Raw genomic sequence first — 22,392 nt, 5'->3', positions numbered from 1 at the left:
GTGATGACGCTAGACCTTCGTCACACAAGGGGTTGAGAGCACAACCCGTGCTTTGTTTTGGGGGTAGAAAAATAGAGGCTTAATGGCAGTGGAGAGGGAATTGAAGGCTGTTTGGTGGTTGAGTGGGTGGAGAAGTTGGGTCGTGGTTCAACGAGAAGGGGGCAATGCTATGTTTTTATGCATGCAAAACCGGGATTGTTGTGGTGGATAAACCGTGCACTGAGGTGGTGACCAAGAGGAGGTACACTGGCGTAACCCGTGTGGTGTTTTCGACGTGTAGGGTGCTGTGGAGGAGCAAGGGTGGTGATTTTCCATTCGAGTTGCTGCTAGGAAAGGGAGTCGAGTTGCTGCTACGAAAGGGAGTGGAGTTGTCGTTTGGAGGGGCTCATGTGTAGTGGTTGTGCAGTGGTGTTGCGGTTTCGGGTTGGCTAGGCACCGAGGGGTAGGGCGGTGTTGTGGTGGCTTGGCTATTTTCATGGTGTTTCCGAAGATGGCCATGGCTTGAGTGGTGAACTCTTAAGGAGTTTGGGTGGCTGAGGTTCCGTGCATGGACTGAGCAGTGGCTACCTTAAGGTGGTGCAGCGGCAACCCTAGTTTAGAGGAAGAAGATAAATACGAGATCTAACGTGTACGTGTTCTATATATAATGGGGGGTTTGCCGTGAAAATGAATTTGTCCACTCAAATTTCTCAAAATATTAAATGAATTTTTGGTAAACATAAACTCCAACATGAAACAAGTGCAATAGAAGAAGAAGAAGAAATAGAAGAAAACCCGAAGAATCTCAGCAGGCAGCCAACGTCAGTTTCAAGCTTCATCTTCTCGTCCTTGAGAAATCCTAAAATCTTTGCCATCTTCTCCATTTGATGCAGATTTCCGGTGAGATTTTTTAGATTGGTGATTGCAGATTCTCCTTACAAAGTAATCGATGCTTAAATTTTCATGAACAAGTAGCACCAAAGATTAATGCTTTGTTTAAGGCAGAATGACAACCACAACTTCTCCCTTTCCTTTGACCTTGGGGTTGGGGCCGGGTGGGGGCACCTTCCAAAGGAAAACAACACTCCAGACAGCTATGTGCTGGACATTCCTACGCACCCAATTTATCTTCTAAGTTGTGTTTCTGATGTCATTTCTAAATTAATAGAGAGAAATCAATAAAAAAAATATTAATAGTCTAATATAGACTGTAGTTATACTAAATCACGATAACTAATACTAATATATAACTATACTAATAGTCTACTATTAATACTAATATACTATTATATAATTTATATAGTTACACTAATCACTATAATTAATACTTATATAGTTATATTAAATCACTGATTCACCATAACTAATATTATTAATATATAGCTATATTAATAGTCTAATACTATTATAATTTATATAGTTATACTAATCATATTAAGTTAATAACTAAATCACTATAAGTATAACTATATATATTTAGTATAACTATATAAGTATAACTATAAGTATAACTATAAGTATTTAATGTATAACTATATTATATAGTATTAGTATATATTAACATATTATAAAAGTATAAATTATAATATAGAAATTATGATATACTAAATCACTATAACAGTATAACTAATACTAATATATAGCTATACTAATAGTCTACTATTAATATTATTATATAATTATACTAATTACTATAATTAATACTAATATATAGATATACAATATACATATATAATTGTACTAATACTATTAGTCTATTATACAGTCTAAGACTCTCAATTCTAATATAGGGTATATAGCTATAACTAATACTAATATTCATATTAATACTAATAATGTAGAGTATAATTATACTAACTATTGATTCAACATAACTAATATTACCATTATAATATAGCTATACTAAATTACTAACAGTCTAATACTAATACTATTATATAGCTATATTAATTATAAATTCATAATAATTAAATCATTATAAGTCTATAACTATATACATTTAGTATCAATGTATTATTATATTCTTTAATGTATAACTATTAAATATAATATATAGTACTAGTATATATTAATATTAACATATTATAAGAGTTATAGTATAAATTATAATATATCATATATGTACAAATTTATAATAGTATTAGTATAGTTAACTTAATATGCAATATGTTAGTATTAAATCACTATAACTACATAGAATATTAATAATATAGTATTTAATATAACTACATAGAGTATTAGTATAACTACATAGATTATTAGTAATAAGAGTATTACTATTATTTAATATAATATCACATAGAGTATTAATAAATATGTGGGTTTTGAAGAGATATAGTAAATAGCAATACTAGTATATTACATATAGTTATTAGTTATAGTAAATAAGTTAATGACTATTACTAATTTATTATATACTAATAGACTAATAGTATTAGCGTACTACTAATATATATATATATATATATTAATAGATATATATAATAGTATACTATATGTATATATATTAAATATATCACAATATAATTATATAAGTATTAAACAAAATTTCCTTGGATAAAAAAAAAGGAGGTTTGAGGTGGCACGACCAGACCGGATCGGACTAGACCATCCCTGTTCTTAGGGAGTTCGGTTAGGTCCAGGGTGAGAAAATCCTGAACCGAATATGTCCGGTGCGGTCCACAAAACCTCTCGGGACCGGACTAGACCGAACTTTCCCCTATATTTATTTGTGGCATCGAATATTTGTTCTTGATCGTGTTCTTCCTTTTGCAGGTTTTAAGGTTGCACCTAGATTTTTCTGATCAAGCTAGTTGGCACGTGCAATCATTTTGACAACTAGTTCTAGTTAACAAGATTCTTCTCTCAGGTCAAGATTCTCTAATTGGGTTTTCATTTACTTTTCTATTAATTACCTGAACTCTATAAATTCTGTTACTTGCTAGCTTTAACAAGCAGCTTTAGTTAAAGGCTTAAGTAACTTCAATTTTTTCAGATAATTTTTCTTGTTCTAAAATATTGTTAAATATTCTGTACATGAAGAAAGGGAAAGGGAAAGGGAAAGAGTATGTATCTCCTATAACGCTTCCTACCACAAATCCATCAACTCAGGTATGTGGAGTATTCTCACATCTTTCGGTGTTTTTGCTCATTATCATGACATAGTTGCAAATTAAGAGACGACATGGTCCCATCCATTTACCACAACACTAGCAATTCATTAAATCATGGTTCATAGATGACAAGTGTCCAAAATTGGTCACTTAAATGGTAAGACTTGATTTGTAGGATTCAAATTTTAAAATTTATATTTCAAATAAAATTATGTCATGTAAGTACTATACTAGCTAGGTGTGTTGAAATGTATGTTATTTGAGCGGTACATAAATAAATGAAATTAAAAAAAACTTGAATTTTTAACTTCCTTAGAATTATGCAATTTTCTTTACATGAAAGCTCCCAAGTATTCACCAAAGGTCCAAAACTGTTAGTTACTCAAACAAGTCGTGTGAAAAATGAGTTCAGGTAGAGTTAGTGAAGTTGTAATTGACGGATGTGAAAGGCATTTTTGATGATGTAATATTATACAAGTCTTTCGCATGTAGGAGCTGAGGGCCTAAATAAGACTTGGTATGGTGATCAAGATAGGTTGCCCAACAAGTTAAGAGGCCTTCTCCGCATAAGATAGAATTGGTCTTCCGTATTTGCGTATCTCATAGTGGCCTGGTAAGTTGCATTTGGTTTTATTTGTTTACTATTGTTACTTTGCATGCAACTTCTTGGTTTTCTTGCAGGTTTTTCAGTTATGGTCTTTTATTTAAGGCTGGTTCTTTTTCTTTTGAACTATTGTGGGCTTTGGTTTTATGGGTATCTTGTATTGTGATTGACAATTTTAGGTTTTATTATTATGGAAAATGCTATATGCAAGCGTGGTGGCTTACCATTTGCGCACCCACCAACTAAACACAACGTGGTAATATTAAACGGTGAGTTTTGGAATTTTGAAACCAGCGTTTTCCCTTCTCCCCTTCCGCAAAGTCACCTCTCATTCTTTTTTTTTTTTCTTCACAGAATATGAGAGCACAGCTACAATGCAAAAATCTTAAATATTTCTGATGTGAATACAAAAATCTTGCAGAAAGTATTATACTTTAGATTCCTTCAACATTTCTCCCAATATCCAGGTTTAAGATGGAATCAAAGTAGTGAACTTTGACAGCTTGCAGAGTAGGCAAGCAGGGATTATACTTCAAACTCAGATGAAATTCATTTCACAAACAGTGTTTAACATGGAAAACCAAAGCTGAAAAAATCCCACGCCAAAATCTCATGCCTTAAATGATTAGAGATGCCGATTTGGAAAGTCTGAACTTTTTATACTAAACTAAAAAAAAAGACCGATCTTAAAATTTTTACTCTTCTTTGCAAAATTGTAGATCAACTCGTGCTGGAAAATTTTTGGTTGGGCATAAAGTCTTTTAGACTAGAGTCTAGAGAGCCAAAATAAAGAAGGGTAAAAGGTACTTTTATGGAAGAAAATATGGAGTAGGGTGTTGAGAATTTTCTGTACTGAACATGAGATGTGCTGAAAATTTGCAGGAAACAGAGAAAAAGGTGAGGGGGAGAAGGTAATGGGAGAGAAGACGCTGTTTTCAAAACACCATAAACGTAGACACGTCATGTTTCGTGCGCAATGGGTGCGCCACAACACTTGCATTTAGCATTTTCCTTATTATTATTATTATTATTATTATTATGCCTGAGTTTGGGTTTTTTTGATTATTTGTTATCACCAAATATTTGTTTGTGTAATCACAATTTTCCTTCGTTATAAGTGATGATTATCAATAAAATTAGGGTATTATCATCTTCCTTAAAAAAAGAAAAAAGAAAGCCTTTTGCGTGCGTATCTTTTATAAAAGGAAAAGTATAGTTGCAAGCACAATTGTGCACTAATCTGTGCACCAATGTGATGTGATTGGTCAAAAAGTAGATTTTATTGAAAACAGTGTTAATTTAAATTTTAAGTATGAATAAATCAATGTTGGTACACATATTAGTACGCGACTGTGCTTGTATGTAGCAAAACTGTTTATAAAAATGTAGATCTTAGCATATAAAAATGTAAAAAGATAAGTCTATTTTTTGTGAGATTTATTTATTTTTTATAAAAGAGTTTGTATCGATCCTGCATACTTTTTTTTCCTTTTGTTTTTTTTTTTAATGTGTAAAACTTGCATACTTAATACTTATACATAATATTACTCTTAATTGAAGATAGTTTACCTTGAAGAACCTTCAAAAGAGGTGTAAAATGAATTTCTTAAAAAAAGTTAATAATAAAAGCAACCAAATGAAGTGTAAAGACAACCGATTATAAGATTCCAACACTGATATGTCAAAAAAAAGAAAGGCTTAATGAATGTTTTTTAAAAGTCCCCAAGTAATAAAATTCACTCGTTTTAGAAAATAAAAGTAAACTATTATATAGTCATTATAATTTTTCTAAAATTTTAAATAAAAACACAAAAGTAATTCAATTTTTTTAAATTCTAAAACAAAAAATAATATTTCACAAATCAGAAAGAAATTTGCTTTGTCCACGCTTTGCCCGTTCATGTTGTTCTGCTAGCTGTTGCTGTAGTTGGCAACAATTATCGTTCTCCAAGATAGCTATCTTATTGTTAGGAGAAGGGTCATGCCGGATCACTCTTGGATCATCATCATCCATGTTGTCGTTTTGCTCGAATTCAAAATGAACTCCCAACCTGTTATTATATTTATCACACTTCACAAATGGTGTCCGTAAATGAATTTGATATGAAACTCCAAAGTGATCCCCTTCATTGGTGATCTCATCCCGCCACTCAAGGGCACCACGTGGAAGGTACAACAGCCACAGTGCTCCATCTAATCCCAGTTCATGTCCATGAAAGGGAACCTCGTAGGATTTGGCTATGGGAGTTGATTGACGACCATTACTAATAATGATAGACACCCTCAAATTGCAGAAAGAGAGCTCAAAATGAGGTTTGAAAGCAAGACCGATAACCAAACCTGCTAACTTGGCATTTTTAGGTGGAGGCACTCGGAAACACATCTCAATCTCCCTAGTTTGATGCCGAAACCATTCTGGTAACTCCCCTCCTCTAATTTTAATTGTAGTTATCATTTTTCCGAAACCATTCGGAAACACATCAATACTTGCATTCTTTTGTTGAAGCCCATTGCAATGCCACAATGCAAGCGATCGCAAATGGGTAAATCCAGTGTTACATGATGCAGGGAGGCTAACGAAATTGTTTCCTGATAGATATAATTCTTCTAGCGTGGAAAGGCAATGAAGACTGTTGAGGAAATCAACTTCTTCTAGATTACAGTACATGATTTTCAACTTTCTCAAGGCTGGAAACCACCCAACAGAGTGGCTCTTATCTTGAGTTTTGTTCCCCTTTGACGAAGCCAGCCAGCCCAAATTTGTTGATGATGATGACGACGATTTTGGAAACCTTCCAAGGTTTCTGCAATGCCTAAGAACAAGCTCCCTGAGACGTGGCAACTTAGAAATGCTTCTAGGGAGATCTCTAAGGTTCTTGAATGAAAATATTGATATCCTTTGAAGCCCAATGAGATATTCAACTGACAAAGGCAGTTCTTGAATATTGGGACTGTCATTTAACCAAAGTTCACGTAAACGAGGAATTTCTCCAACAATATTTGGAAATTTCTCCAGACTTATGCACCCAGTAAGTTCTAGGATTTGAAGACGTGGCAACTTCAGGTCAGGAAGGCGTCTAAGTTTACAGCAATATTGAACATTCAACAGAGACAGTTTGTTTAAAAATCCAACAGATTGATGAACCTCAACTAAATTGCGACAGCCCTTAACATTCAAACTCTCAAGATTTGCCATTATTGAGACATCAGGGATGCACGTCAAGTATACACAGTAAGAAAATTTTATTTCTCTCAAATTTTCACAAACCTGGAAAATAAAGGTGAAAGGAACAATATTGTATCAGCTTCCAAGAATTACCAATATAATTTCTTTTTTACAAGTAAATTTTTTGAAAAGAAAAATGGATCCATACATTTGAATTCTTATTTTAAAATCTAGAAAAGAGATAAGATATTTACCTTTATTCCTTCGAATTGCTTGAGTTTACTGTGATGCATGTTGAGAGTAACAAGTTTCTGAGGATGAAAATTGGACGGCAGAGATGGTGATGGGTATCCATCCCAATCAAGCAATATTAGCTCATTAGACAAACTTTTAGGACTCTCTGAAAAGCGTGCATGACGGATTCTAAGCAGTCTAAGCCTTTTCATTCTTGTAAACGCACTAGGATTCAGCAAAATATCTTTTTGCCCGAACAAATCTAGCTTTATGGCTTGAATTGCATTATAAGTTCCCTAATAAATCATAGAACAAGTGGAGGAAAAAATATTAGGACTCAATTGATAGAAGAAAAATGATAAAATGATAAAATTGATAGAACAAGTGGACTAAAGTGCTCTTACCGTATTTTCCTTAAGAACACGGAGAATATCCTCATGAGACCATAATCGGCTTCGCTTTCCTGGCTCGTCGGGAGATTCTTGATGAACAATATTCCTACCCATCAATTGTATCACGTCATGCATCTGCAATCGTTCATGTTGATCAACATTCACCAAAGATCTTTCGATGAGAACTTGTATTCCAATAACTGGATCAAAATCACTCGCTTCCCAAATTTTTGTTACAAAATCTCTCTCTTCTCCCTTAAAGAAACACGCAATATCAAGGAAGATAGCCTTCTCATTGTCGTCCAGTGCATCAAAGCTTATTTTAAGTATTTCATAGATATCTTTGTCAAGACTTCTTTGCATTTTATGTTGTATTTGTTTTTAATGGACTAGCATTATAGTTTAATCATTAAACCTATAATGGGATGGGTTATTTTTTATAGACACATGGAGGCCCCTACTCTCACTCCAATTAAATAGAACTAACCCATTAAGTTCTATTAGTGTTTTTTGTCTGGCCCTTTTATCACATCTCTTTAAAAAGTGAGGGCTGATAGACACACGGTAATTGAAAACACAAAAAAGAAGAAAAAGAGGGTAGAGAGTAGTTCACTCCATAGAGAAATTTCTCTTTCTCTTTTGCAGGAATTCTTACATCTCCATGGAAAACTCATCACAAATTGGAGGTATGTTCTTTGTTAATTTTCTTCACAATTTTGATAAGAGATCTTGGTGATCTCGGATTTATTCAAAATCCAACAATTGGTATCAGAGCCAACTTGTCATATTTGTAAGGAAATAAGTTCCTGTTTTGTGAATTTTTTTTTTTTTCACCACTCAAGTTCATCCTTTTTTTTTTTTTTTTTTTTTTTGGAGTTCTTGGATGACCAAAAATTTCGTTTTTTGAGTTTTTGTTGCCAACACTGGTGTGTAGCTCACCGGAAATGTCAAAAACCGCCACTTTTGGTGGCCAATTTTTTTTTTTTATTTTTGTATCTTCGTTTTTTTTTTTTTTTTTTTGACTAAAGTGGACTACCGGAGACATGGGAGGATGCCGGAAATGTCCTCACCGGCGTCTCCTCATCCGGATCGGCCGGAAAAATGGTTCGGATGGCCGAACCGGTGGCCGGAATAGTGTCCGGAAAGGTTGCGGCGCCGGAGTCCCTTTTCGCTAAAGTAACTCGGGTAAAACATGTTAATTATCTGGGTAGGGTTTTGATTCATGGTATGGGCTTTGGATTGGATTTATTCTAACTATTTGGCCCATGTGATATTTAGACCCTTGACTAAGGGAATAGTTTTGAGAAAGGTAAATGTGGACAAAGCCCATACGTATGGGTTGATGGATTATATATGGGCTGAATTGACCCCAGTTTGACAACCAGATTTGACCCGATTTTGCCCGGTTTGACCACCCAGATTTGACCCGATTTTGACCCGGTTTGACCCAGTTTGACCACCCAGTTTTGACCCGATTTTGACCCGGTTTGACCACCCGGTTTGACTTATTATAATATTAAATAAATAAATAAAATAAAATTAAAAAAAATAAAATTAAATAAAATTAAAAAAAAATGTAGTATAATAGTGCTGTTGTACTAATTTTTTTTTTTTTACATATTTTTTTTTATTCTCGAAATAAAGAATCTTATATGGAGATTATGTCATTTTGTTGTAATACCGATGGTTTGGAATGACTATGTACCCACCTCTCGTGAGACTAGTAATAACAAATTATCGGAGTTGTTATTATTGATCATGCTTCCGCTTAATGATATTATACTAAGATTCATACAAATAGTGAATTTACCCTGTCGGCAAATCATTATTTGGTAGGAGGCTTAGGACGATAAAGATAATAGTTAAGTACTTGGCACTTGGTGGCCTAGTCCTATCCTTTCGGTAGCGGGTCATTTTAAGTCCATGTATTTAATTATTCTGCTTTATCATGCGTAAGAGTCTTTTAATGTATCATGGGCTCTAGCATAGTATGTAAGAGTCTATTTTAAATAAAACTTCGGCATGGATATAAGATTGCCTTGAGACATTTATGGGTGCATGTTTCTTATTCCACATGCATAATAATTTTTATTATATTCTCCTCAGCTTATGGCAATGCGGCTATGTCTCTCTCTTTATCTGCCATCAAGAGTCTGACGGGAACCAATTATGAGGATTGGTATGAATCTCTTACTATTAATTTGGCTATTATGAATTTGGATTTGGCTTTGAGGATCGATGCGCCTGTTGAGCCCACTAGTGAAAGTTCTGCGGCTGAAAAGACTCGTTATGAGCAATGGGTGCATTCTAATAGGACTTGTCTCATGATTATGAAGTATACTATTGACAAGTCTATTAGGCTGAGCATAGCTGATACTGATAGTGCTAAAGAATATCTTGATGCCGTTGGGAAGAAATTTATTAAGTTTGATAAGGCAGAGAAGGGAACTTTGATGAAACTTCTTACTACCACAACCTATGATGGGGTTAGTGGAGTCCGAGAGCACATCATGAAGCTTACTCACTTATTTAATAAGCTCAAAGGAATGAAAGTTGAGTTAGCAGATAGCTTTCTTGTATGGCAAGTGCTTGAATCTTTACCACCTCAGTTTGATGCACTCAAGACCACTTATAATGCTCAGAAAGATGAATGGAGTTTGAGTGAAATGACTGCTATTGTAACTCAAGAAGAGGAGATGATGAAAAAGGCCAAGTCTCATGCTGCCTTTATGGTAACTGTTGATAAAGGGAAGAAGAAGTTCTTCAAGAGTAATAATAGCAACTTCCATAAGATGAAGAAATATGGAAAGCCTCCTCAACAAGCTGGTATGAGTGTTCCAAATGGGCCTAAGAAGGAAGTCTTTAAGGGAAAGTGCAACTTTTGTCATTTGTTTGGGCACAAGAGGATTGATTGTAGGAGATTTAAGGCTTGGATAAATAAGAAAGGTACACATTCACTACTAGTGTGTTTTGAGTCTAATCTAGTCGATGTACCTTCTGATACTTGGTGGCTAGATACTGGTGCAACCATTCACACTACAAATTCTTTGCAGGAGCTAAGGAATCGCAGAAGACCAAATGACACAGAGTTAGTAGTAAATATGGGCAATGGGGTGAAGGTTGAAGTTGAACACATTGGTACAATCAGACTTATTTTGGCTTCTAAGCATGTTTTGAACTTGTTTGATGCTGCTTTTATACCTTCCATCAGAAGAAATCTAGTCTCTGTGTCTGTTTTGGACAGATGTGGATATGTTTTTCATTTTGGAAATGGAAAGGCTACAATCTTTTATGACTGTATTATAGTTGGTACTGCTACCTTGTATGATGGTTTATATAAAATCGACTTATTTCCTTCTTTAAATCCTGCTTCTTCTAGTGTTTCTGTTGTGAATACTGTAGTTGGCTCTAAACGTACTAGATCCAATAAGAATTCTTCCATGTTGTGGCACAAAAGGTTGGGTCATATTTCTAGAGAAAGAATGAAAAGGTTGATTAAAGATGGCATTCTAGTTGACTTGGATTTTTCTGATTTTGAAACTTGTGTTGCTTGTATCAAAGGAAAACTTCCAGCGAAAACCAGAAAGCAAAAGATTAGTAGAAGTCAGGAGATTCTAGATTTAATTCATACTGATATTTGTGGTCCCATTTTACCTGCCGCTTTGGGAAATTATAGATACTTCATTACATTTATTGATGATTATTCTCGTTATGGTTGTATTGAGCTCATTCGAGAAAAATCAGATTCATTGGAAGCTTTTAAGGTTTTCAAGGCTGCTGTGGAACTCCAGAAAAATAAGAAAATCAAAGCGGTAAGATCAGATAGAGGAGGTGAGTTTTATGGGAGATATGATGAAATTGGTAGAAATCCTGGACCTTTTGCTAGATTTCTCGAGGCATGTGGTATTGAGGCTCAGTATACAATGCCTGGAACCCCTGAACAGAATGGTATTGCAGAAAGAAGAAATCGTACTCTCATGGATATGGTGCGGTGTATGCTTAGTCATTCCACTTTGCCTGAATTTTTGTGGGGTGAGGCTCTAAAAACTGCTACATATATTTTGAATCAAGTGCCAAGTAAATCAGTTCCTAAAACTCCATATGAGTTATGGTCAGGTAAAAGACCTAGTTTGCATCATTTTCGTGTTTGGGGCTGTAAAGCGGAAATAAGGCATTATAATCCTCAGCAGAAGAAACTTGATCCTAAGACCATTACTGGTTATTTTGTTGGTTATTGTGTGGGATCAAGAGGCTCTAGATTCTATTGCCCTTCTAATGTTACTAGAATTATTGAATCTGATCGAGCCATCTTCTTTGAGGATGTTAGTGACAGTGGGAGTTCAGCGACACGTGAAATTGTATTTAGGGAGGAGCGTGTTGTTGTACCTGTTCAGGTTACTTCCCCAGCAGTTGCTGCACCACCATTGACAGAGGGAACTAGTACTATTGTCCAAGACCAGGTTGTTGACGCTATAGCTGATGTTGATATGAGATCAGATGATATTGTTTTGAGGAGATCACAAAGAAGTCGTAGACCAGCAATTTCTAATGATTATATTGTCTATTTGCAGGAGCATGAGTTTAATACTGGTATGTCTCTTGATCCAGTCTCTTTTAATGAGGCCATTGATAGTCCTCAATCTTCATATTGGATAGATGCTATGCATGATGAGATGGCATCGATGTGTCGAAACAGTGTATGGGACTTAGTTGAACTACCATGTGGTTATAGGGCAATTGGTTGCAAATGGATTTTTAAGACCAAGTATAATTCTGAAGGTCAAGTAGAAAGGTATAAAGCTAGGCTTGTTGCTAAGGGCTTTAACCAAAGAGAAGGTATTGATTATAAAGACACTTTCTCACCTGTTTCTACCAAAGATTCTTTTCGAATTATTATGGCATTGGTAGCTCATTTTGATCTCGAGCTGCATCAAATGGATGTCAAAACAGCTTTTCTCAATGGACATCTATTTGAGGATGTGTACATGAAGCAACCAGATGGTTTTCAAGTGGAAGGAAAGGAACACATGGTATGTAAGCTTAATAAGTCCATTTATGGGCTTAAACAGGCATCAAGACAATGGTACTTGAAGTTTGACGAAATTGTTACCTCTTGTGATTTCAAGGAAAATCTTGTTGATCAATGCATATATTTAAAGATCAATGGGAGTAAGTATATCTTTCTTGTTCTTTATGTTAATGATATATTACTCGCCACAAATGACATTGAGCTTCTGTTTGAGACAAAACGCATGTTATCATCTCATTTTGATATGAAAGATCTTGGTGAGGCCTCTTATGTTTTGGGCATCCAGATATTTCGTGAGAGAACTAAAGGCATTCTTGGATTGTCTCAGAAAACCTACATTGATCGAGTTTTAAGTAGGTTTAATATGCATTCTTGTTCTCCTGGGAAAGCACCTATTATAAAGGGTGATAAGTTTTCTAAGTCTCAATGTCCTCAGAATGATAATGAGAGAACTCAAATGCAAACGATTCCCTATTCATCAGTTGTGGGCAGTTTAATGTATGCTCAAGTATGTACACGACCTGATATTGCTTATGTTGTTGGTGTACTTGGAAGATACTTGAGTGATCCTGGTTTGGCTCACTGGAAAGCTGCAAAGAAAGTACTTAGGTACTTGCAAGGCACTAAAGACCTAGTGCTTACATATCAGCGATCTGACATTCTTGATATAGTTGGATATTCTGATGCCGATTTTGCAGGTTGTTTAGATGACAGGAAATCTACTTCCGGTTATGTTTTTATGATGGCAGGAGGAGCTGTTTCTTGGAAAAGTGTCAAACAGACACTTACAGCTTCCTCTACAATGGAGGTAGAGTACGTAGCTTGTTATGAGGCTACATGTCAGGCTATATGGTTGCGAAACTTTATCTTGGGACTAGGTGTTATGAACACCATTTCGAGGCCACTGAAGATATTTTGTGACAATTCTGCAGCAGTTGCTTTCTCTCAAAACACCATAAGTTCTTCTCGTTCCAAACATATTGATATTAAGTTTTTGTTTGTTAGAGAGAAAATAGCCGAGTCTTGTATTTGTGTTGAGCATGTTTCCACAGAACACATGTTAGCTGACCCACTAACTACAGGTTTAGCTCCAAAATTGTTTCAGGAGCATGTGACTCATTTGGGATTGTTAGAGTCTTCTGTTGTAATTAGTTAGTGGGAGTTATGTGATCATTGACTGTTTACTTATATTGTTTATGCTCATATTCTGTTTTTTATATATATCCATGTCAATGTATGCCTGAGTCACGCGCATTTTAGACAGGGCGTACTTTATGTATTGAGACATTTTGATTAGTTTCGTGCCTGAGTCACGCGCATTTTGGACAAGGCGATTGTTTATATAATGAGACATTATGTTTGGTCTCATGCCTGAGTCACGCGCATTTTGGACAGGACATACTTTATGTATTGAGACATATTGATTAGTCTCGTGTCTGAGTCACGCGCATTATGGACAAGGCTTATTACCTGTCAGAGATAATCTATTTAGTCTATGCCTGAGTCAGGTGCTTGTGAGTATAAGTTTAGTATCATATATCCTGTCGATATATTCACTAGACTAGGTACTACAACTGCATTTTTTGGACAAGGCCTATTGTTTTAAAGACATTAAGATTTATCTCTGGGGCTTCTTCTGGAAATGAGTGTTTGCGTTTATGTTGTGATTAATTATAATGCTGTCCAAGTGGAAGATTGTTGTATTTGTTTTTAATGGACTAGCATTATAGTTTAATCATTAAACTTATAATGGGATGGGTTATTTTTTATAGACACATGGAGGCCCCTACTCTCACCCCAATTAAATAGAACTAACCCATTAAGTTCTATTAGTGTTTTTTGTCTGGCCCTTTTATCACATCTCTTTAAAAAGTGAGGGCTGATAGACACACGGTAATTGAAAACACAAAAAAGAAGAAAAAGAGGGTAGAGAGTAGTTCACTCCATAGAGAAATTTCTCTTTCTCTTTTGCAGGAATTCTTACATCTCCATGGAAAACTCATCACAAATTGGAGGTATGTTCTTTGTTAATTTTCTTCACAATTTTGATAAGAGATCTTGGTGATCTCGGATTTATTCAAAATCCAACATTTTACGTATTTTGCTTTCCCATTGAGGTTTGCTTCTACCACATAGGAAAGACCCCAACACCACTAGAACCAAGGGAAGGCCCTTGGCGTACTGAACCACACTATTTATGAGCTCCTCATACCCTTCTTCAGGATAAGACTTATGGAAAGCATTCAAACTAAGAAGTTGAAGAGCATCAGCATCACTTAATTCTTGGACCTTGTATCTTCTTTCTACCCCATGAGTTTCTAGCACATGTTGATCTCTGGTTGTAATAATGATTCTACTTCCTGGACCAAACCAATTCTTATCTCCTGCTAATTTCTCAAGTTGTTCCACCTCATTGACATCATCAAGAACTAAAAGAACCTTCTTATGGCAGAGCCTCTCCTTTATTACAGTAATTCCTCTATCCACACTTCCCCCCTTTAAGTTGGTATTCTTGCCCAAGGTCTCAGATAGAAGTGTTTCTTGTAATGGAACAAGGCCGAACAGGTTTGTAGTTTCTCGGACTTCAGCAAGAAAGCAGCAACTTTGAAATTCAAGAGCAAAGGAGTTGTATACAGCTTTTGCGATAGTGGTTTTACCTATTCCACCAATTCCATGGATTCCAACCATGCGAACGTCATCATTCCCAACACTCAACAACTTACTCATGGCCCTTATGTGAGAATCTAATCCAACTGGGTTCTTCGCAACATCTAAAAATGTGTGCTTCATTAATATACTTGATATCTCTTCTACAATGCGTTGGATAAAATGGCACTCATGCCTGCATGCCATTCAAACAGGACAATCTAGAAATCATACTGTTACATATAAAAAGCATCTCAGGATCAGTCTAGAAATTGCTAATTAAGAAGAATCTGATCAAGGCTTTCTCTAGTGCCACAAATATAGAGGAATTAAGAAATGAAAAGTAAAGCAGCTAGAAGGAATTGGAACCGATTAAGTGCAGTTACCATAAAATCAGAGAGAAATGAAAAAGAGGAGAGAGACCTATTTGGTTACACCTCATGTATTTGATATCAATGCTTGCATTAAAAAAAAACTAAAAGCGTACCCATTGTTCAAATGCCAACCGGACAAATTGGCTGCTTCTTTGAGAGCCACCTTCCACCTCAACACCCTTTGTATATCATCCTTGACTTTATTTTCATGCATATCGATCACTTCTACAAACTTCCGCACATCTGAAGGATCCACATCGTAGAAAATGGGTTGAACCATTTGGCCGATCGATTTCCGACACTCGAGAATCTTGACAAGTTCATCTAAGCACCACGTGGAAGTGGCATAGGTCTTAGAGAAGATGATGATGGAAATTTTAGATTGTTCAATGGCTTCCAAAAGTGTGGAGATTTCGTCTCCCTTCCGAAGATCCTTGTCATCTATGAAGGTTTTGATCCCCTTTTCAATGAGAGCGTGATGTAGATGACCGGTAAAGGTGTTGCGGGTATCATCCCCTCTGAAACTCAGAAACACATCATGAATCCGAGGATGGGAAGAAGAAGGGGAGGTGAAGGAGACATTTGGGATGGCCATGGAAGAGATTGAAATCTTGGTAGCTTCTTTGAAGGAAGAAGGGTCACGAGTTATTGAGTGCAGAGAGACATGTGAGTAAGGAGCTTTATATTAAGGAAGTGGATCAAGATGGTATGAGTGGGTCACTGTCACTGTGTAATTAAACTCTAATGAAATTTCCTGGGCATTACCAGAGAAGCTGCTACTTTCAAACTGATCAGCAAATTTCTTCTTCTTTGTCAAAAAAAGGTATGCATTACGCGTCGCTTCGAAGAAAAACTTGCCCTCAGTCTTTGTCTCTCCCATCTCTGTGTCTTTCACGGAAGGATCCAACAAAGTTCATAACACTCGCTTTTTCTTTTTATAGCTTTTTCTCCCTTCGCTCTGAAAATTGAAATGACCCTCCTAAGAATCCATGGTTTCTTTAGTGAGTACCCCACACGTGTTTTCTTTTTGAATACCTTTAATTACATTTCTTTCACCGAAGGATCCAAGAAAGCTCACAACACTTGCTTTTTCTTTCTATAGCTTTTTCTCCCTTTGCTTGGAAAATAATGACTCCCGTAAGAATCCATGGTTTCTTTAGTGAGTACCCCACACGTGTTTTCTTTTTGAATACCTTTAATTACATTTCTTTCACCGAAGGATCCAAGAAAGCTCACAACACTTGCTTTTTCTTTCTATAGCTTTTTCTCCCTTTGCTTGGAAAATAATGACTCCCGTAAGAATCCATGGTTTCTTTAGTGAGTACCCCACACGTGTTTTCTTTTTGAATACCTTTAATAGACAATTTGTTGCTTGCAGGAATAATTGCCATGCACGTCATGATGTGGATCGCACATGACCAAAAGAGGCCAGAGACACTCAATTGGGTCAACTCAGTGTTAAGAACGTGTGACGCACATAACACAAGGAAGAATGGATGTTCGTTCCCATGGAGAAGCTTGGGAATCACATGATTTACTTCTCCGCGTTTATCACGTAAGCTTTGATGTAGTCGTTCAGTATAATTCCCATGGAGAAGATAAGAAGCTTCTCCGCGTTTATCACGTAATCTAATATTGAATTAACTTTAAAATCATGTGAAAAGATTAATCATTTTAATAAATATTAGACGAGAAGTGTTGTTTCCCTAAAGACAAAGGTCCGCCGCACCGAGCCTCTGTTTCTCTAGCCCGACACCCTCCTTTTCTCTCTCTCTTGATCTGCACCTTCACTCACCGTGGAACGTCCACCTCCTGTTCTCAATTTTTTACGCTGGAAAGAAATTTTATGGGGTTCTATTCTCGCAATTCGTCTCGGGATTAAAAAATGGGGAATATTTATGATTTGTTTGATCTAAAGGGGAATATTAAGAGCTGTTTATGTGGACTATTTGAGACTCTTTAGGCAAACAAGTCTCTGGCTTCTGTTGGATGTGGTATAAGGTGATGCTATTGAATCATTGATGGGAAAGTTTCTTTACCTATCATAAAAAAAGAAAAAAAAAAAGGGTTTCTGGTACAACAGTTTAGAAGCTGTTTCGCGGAACTAGAGTTTACAATCTAATCTTAACTTGCTATGCTCATTTTAAATTGACTAAAATACTTGTTCACTGTATAGGGATTGTTTGTGGAAGTCAAACTTCTGGTTGTCAAAAAATATATAAAACTGAAAAGTGAGATGAGATGCAATTAGCTACTTCTACAACAGAAATGTTTTTCTTTCCCCTGGGTTAGAATTATTGATTTATGTAGCTAGTTGGAAAGTACTATAATGGTTTGAATAAAGAGAGAAATACAGGAGTATTTTGTGCTAAGGTGTTTTGGTTGGTCAAGTTTCGCTTCAAGGAGTTTGTGCTGTTGTAAATAGGATTAGTTATTCATTGTCCAAAGAAAAACAAGAATTAAATGATATTCTGGAGGAGAATTTCAGTTGGAAAATGTATGAGCTGCAATAGTCTAAACTTCTTCGAAAAATGCATTAGGAATTAAGCTTATCATTTCTTGAAAAATTTGGAATTAAAGATGTTTCTGATTGTTCTCAATTATGAGATCATTTGCTAGGTTGAAGAACAGAAACCCAAGAAGAAGGCTCATAGTGAAAAGGAGCCCCGGATGAAGCACCATCATAGCTGTTTAAAGAATCAAAAGCATTCATCATCCAGGAAACAATCAGATTTAGAAAATGTCACTGCAGAAGGGGAAAAGGGGAAGACTAGTAGACAGAAATCTTGATGTTGTAGTATAGCCTCATAAATTGAGCAAATGGAATTAAAGTCTAAAATAGCATGTGTTAAATTAGAAAAAGATTCAGAAAGTTAGTTATTTTCTGTTATTGTCTTTCATTAGTATAAATACATTCAGTACTTGTAATTAATTCATTCACACAAAAGGTTTTCATTTCATTTTTCCTCTGCTTCTATTCTGTGTTCATCAGAAAATTGACATGGTATCAGATTGAAAATCATTCTTGCTTTTGCAAATTCATCTTCTCGTCTCTAAAACTTTGAATTCTTGAAATCTGAATTACAAAATTCTGCTCGAGAATTTTTGTTGTTGTCTTCTTCGTCTTCTTTCATTTCTTGCACTTTCTCTAATAGATTCCTGAAATGGATTCTACCAATTCTGCCACTTCTCCTCGCTCTGTCATAAATCTCTCAGATTATGCCTCTAGTCCTTCTTATCTACATCCAAATGACAATCCTGGTGCCCTCCTCGTTTCAGAAATTTTTTCTGGAGATAATTACATTGCATGGAGTCGATCAATCACCATGGCATTGACTGTCAAGAACAAGGTGGCATTCATTAATGGTTCGATTGCTGCTACTCCTGCTGATCAACTTGTTCTTCATAGTGCTTGGCTGCGTGTTAACAATTTGGTACTTTCTTGGTTAATGAATTCCATTTCTAAAGAAATAAGGAATAGTTTGCTTTATGTTGCCTCGGCTGTTGATCTTTGGAATGAGTTAACAACCAGAAACTTAAGGAGTTAAAAACCAAAAACTTAAGAAGTGATGGTTCAAGAGTTTTTCACTTTAAAAAAATCTCTATAAGTAGTATAACTCAGGGTTCTTTATCAATCATTGAATACATTCAATACTTGTAATTGATTCATTCAATCCATTCATGAAAGGTTGTCATTTCATTTTTCCTCTGCTTCTATTCTGTGTTCATCAGAAAATTGACACTTGATGTTGATGAAAAGGAAAGAGAAGGCAGAGGGTATTGTGATTCAAGTCATCACAATGGGATTGAGTCACACTTCAAGCGTCACAATGTTGCTCCCAAACTTTCAGAGGAAGAGCGGGCTACTAGGCGGTATGAGATGCAAGTGGATGTTGAACTGCATGAAGAGCAAAGATGGAAACGTTTGAGGAAGGCTGAGGAGGACGATGGGTGAGAAACTACCCATGCCAGCTTATCTAGCGGCAGAAATTTCTTGGATGCTGCTCAGAAAAGTATCTATGGTGCTGAAAAAGGGGGAAGCTGGGTAGGTCTGCAGTTGATTGCTGCCTATCCTGAATAGTTTTAGCTGATAACTCTAGGTTTGCTTCTCCGCCTTGGCCCCCCTGCACATGGGGTATCTCTCAAGTATTAGCTTTGAACCATGTATTGAAATATGAATAGGGCGAAGTGATAATCGCATTCTTTCACAATTTACTTCTCCTTAGGGGCTAATACCTTCCAGTAATACTTGGCTTGAAAATGAGGTGCCAATTACTGACATCTCCAGGCGTAAATGTTATATAACACTCGCCATGTGTGTGTTCTATCACGTTTACAAATTAAGGATGACAATGAAAATTCAACCACTTCTTAAGGAATTGATTGGTTTGTTCTGTATCCATTATTGTGGACCCAATTGGTAATGGTGTAGGATGTTGATCGCAGACCTAACACACTAATTGGACCCAAGTTTCATGAAACCGTCATTAAAAGTGGACGAGAAATGGTTATACGTTCGAACTATGATAATGTTTCGTTCGAACATAAATCATACGATGTCGTTTTTCAAGGGTTACATGTTAACATATAAAATGGTACATTCGAATTGTTCATGTACATTTGAACGTTAAGCCCACTTACGTTCGAACGTATAAATTAGTCATTCTAACGTTCAGGTAATAGTCATTAACGTTTGAGCATGAACTGTTTTAAAATTAAAAATGAAATTTCAAATTAAAAAATATTGAGAATTGAATTAATAAAAAAAATACTATATATATTAAATGATATTATTCATTCCATAAAGTATTAAAAAATTTGTAAAATATGAGTAAAAACTTTATTCATTTCATTACATAAAATTACACTAGATAACTAGATTTTTTATTCATTATTCATTATTCATTAAAAAATGGAATTTTTTTTGTCCATTTCACTAGATATTGTTCATTACGTGAAGTTTAAAATTAAAAATAGAATTTCAAATTAAAAAAGATTGATAATTGAAATACAACAATACTAGATATATTAAATGATATTGCTCATAACATAAAGTATAAAAAAATAGCAAAATATAAATTAAAACTACAAGAAAAGTGCAAAAGAAGTCAATTGAAGTTGTTTACATAAGTATGTTGACCTTTTCAAAAGTTATGCCACCCCAAAAGTTAAGCCGCATTAATTGCACCACTCCAAAAGTTATGCCACGTTAAAGGAACCTGACTAAAGGAACTGCTGAGGGGACACATCTCCCTAACACAAGGCATGGGCAACTGACCCAAGAAATGGGATATAAAAGGTAATCCCCAAGTACTTGGAACTCTCTCTGAACTCTTTATTCACTTACACAAAATTTTAAGGCAAGAATGATTTTGGCATCGAAGACTCTTCGGCCACCACCACGATCCCCGTCTAGCGGTATTTTCTTTGTATTTGTAAGCCCAAGACCGAAGACCCAATTTGCTGAGAGCTCGGCCCAAAGATGTGCAAAACACGATGTTAACAATGGCGCCATTTGTGGGATCTTAATAGACTTCACGTATCCTTTGTATGCTTGCGAGAACTCATTCTTAGACGACCTGGGGACAAGAGGAAGCAATGTCAATGAACATGGAAGCCAAATTAGCTGCCATGGACTAGCTGGTGGGAAAAGCTAACTATTCAGGTGGATACCCTACGAAAAGATAACAGGTCGCTCAAGGGAACCACCAACGAGGCAAGGAACGATGTGGAACCCAGCAATAGTGAGCATGTTGGATCCAGAAAAGCTGGCGAGGAGGGTCACACAGAGGTGGAAATGAGGAACATGCAAAATGAGCTGCATAACCTTAAGGAAAAATATGAGGAGATGGCAAGAAAGATGGGCACCTCGTCATTAGTGGACCAACTACTCACCAACATGGGCCTGCCCTATAGCGAGGAAGTGATGGCAGTGCCCTTACCACCAAAGTTTCAAGTCACTTTCATGAAAATGTATGACGGGAACCGCAGACCCGCTCGAGCACCTGGAAACCTTTAGGGCACACATGATCCTACACTGTTTCCCAGGGGAAGTGTCTTATAGAGTCTTCCCGCTGACTTTGAAAGGACCAGCAAGAGTGTGGTTTGGGTCCCTGACGTCGGGGTCTATAGACAGTTTCAGGGAACTGGCCCGTCTGTTCCTTGCTCAGTTTATGGTGAGCAAGTGAAGAAGGCGTCCTATGGCGTACCTCATCATCAAACAAGGGGAGGACAAAAGCCTGACGCCATACTTGTCCAGGTTCAACAAGAAGTGCATGACGATGGATGGCCAGGACAAGAAGATAACCCCCATAGTGCTCCTAGGAGGAGTATGGCCTTGGTCCTAGTTCATGGCAGAGCTGGCAAGAAGGACTCCCGCAACACTAGGGGAGTTCATGGATCAGGTTGACAACTTCAGCAATGCCGGCAACACACTCCACGCTCTGACCAAGCCAAGGAGGAAAGAACTAGAGTGAGCGGACAGTAACTCGGGGAAAGGCTAGGGCAAGATGAAAAGTGACCACCCCACCCATGTGAGTGCAAGGGGGCAGGGTAGCACCCCTAGTACAAATCATTTTCCGATTTGTAGATAGGCTAAAAATCATATTCAAAAGGTTATTTTCCCTACTTCATTGTTAAGTACGCAAGTAAAGAACAGAGCACATAATAATTATGTATGTAATGTAGCCTTTGCAAAACATTGAAATTTCCATCTTTGTTGCCAACTGGCCCAACTCATTTGCATTTTAAGCTTGAAAGTCGTTTTTGTGGAAATGATGTTGTTGTTTAATTACTTATTCTTTGCATTCTTGACTGATTACGGAGTCGCCACAATCGTACATGGGAATCCTCTTT

The 22,392-nt window shown here is 36.3% G+C and overlaps 2 protein-coding genes across 4 annotated transcripts; one reads left to right on the top strand and one right to left on the bottom strand.

The window, feature by feature from the left end:
* Positions 1 to 5,439: 5,439 nt before the first annotated feature.
* LOC122276127 (disease resistance protein RUN1-like) lies at positions 5,440 to 16,437 on the bottom strand. 2 transcript variants are annotated; one of them, XM_043085619.1, is made up of 5 exons: positions 15,651 to 16,437; positions 14,609 to 15,359; positions 7,501 to 7,851; positions 7,117 to 7,392; positions 5,440 to 6,964 (listed from the first exon to the last, which is right to left on the bottom strand). In XM_043085619.1, the coding sequence occupies exons 1-5, from the start codon at positions 16,130 to 16,132 to the stop codon at positions 5,552 to 5,554; spliced, it is 3,273 nt and encodes a 1,090-aa protein (XP_042941553.1). In that variant the 5' UTR covers positions 16,133 to 16,437; the 3' UTR covers positions 5,440 to 5,551. The 2 variants fall into 2 exon arrangements, with proteins under 2 accessions (XP_042941553.1, XP_042941554.1); XM_043085620.1 differs by having other exon boundaries at positions 14,609 to 15,396; positions 15,651 to 15,793.
* A 715-nt stretch (positions 16,438 to 17,152) lies between these two features.
* LOC122276128 lies at positions 17,153 to 19,935 on the top strand. Of its 2 annotated transcripts, none has more exons than XR_006228763.1 (2): positions 17,153 to 18,971; positions 19,270 to 19,935. XR_006228763.1 is itself a non-coding variant. In XM_043085621.1 (2 exons), the coding sequence occupies exons 1-2, from the start codon at positions 18,702 to 18,704 to the stop codon at positions 19,490 to 19,492; spliced, it is 465 nt and encodes a 154-aa protein (XP_042941555.1). In that variant the 5' UTR covers positions 18,622 to 18,701; the 3' UTR covers positions 19,493 to 19,935. The 2 variants fall into 2 exon arrangements, 1 of the variants encoding a protein (XP_042941555.1); XM_043085621.1 differs by having other exon boundaries at positions 18,622 to 18,971; positions 19,298 to 19,935.
* The last annotated feature ends 2,457 nt before the right edge of the window (positions 19,936 to 22,392 follow it).

Source organism: Carya illinoinensis, chromosome 9, assembly GCF_018687715.1.
Source record: "Carya illinoinensis cultivar Pawnee chromosome 9, C.illinoinensisPawnee_v1, whole genome shotgun sequence".
NCBI lineage: Eukaryota > Viridiplantae > Streptophyta > Magnoliopsida > Fagales > Juglandaceae > Carya > Carya illinoinensis.
Note: the sequence above shows the minus strand (reverse complement) of the source record. Positions and strands in the feature narration are given on the sequence as shown.

Coding starts and splice junctions, on each gene's coding strand:
- LOC122276127 (XM_043085619.1), bottom strand. CDS start 16,132: ATGGCCATCCCAAATGTCTCCTTCACCTCCCCTTCTTCTTCCCATCCT. Junction 15,360..15,650: donor GGTTGGCATTTGAACAATGG/GTACGCTTTTAG, acceptor AATGGCATGCAG/GCATGAGTGCCATTTTATCC. Junction 7,393..7,500: donor GTGTTCTTAAGGAAAATACG/GTAAGAGCACTT, acceptor ATGATTTATTAG/GGAACTTATAATGCAATTCA.
- LOC122276128 (XM_043085621.1), top strand. CDS start 18,702: ATGGATTCTACCAATTCTGCCACTTCTCCTCGCTCTGTCATAAATCTC. Junction 18,972..19,297: donor GGCTGCGTGTTAACAATTTG/GTACTTTCTTGG, acceptor GTTGATGAAAAG/GAAAGAGAAGGCAGAGGGTA.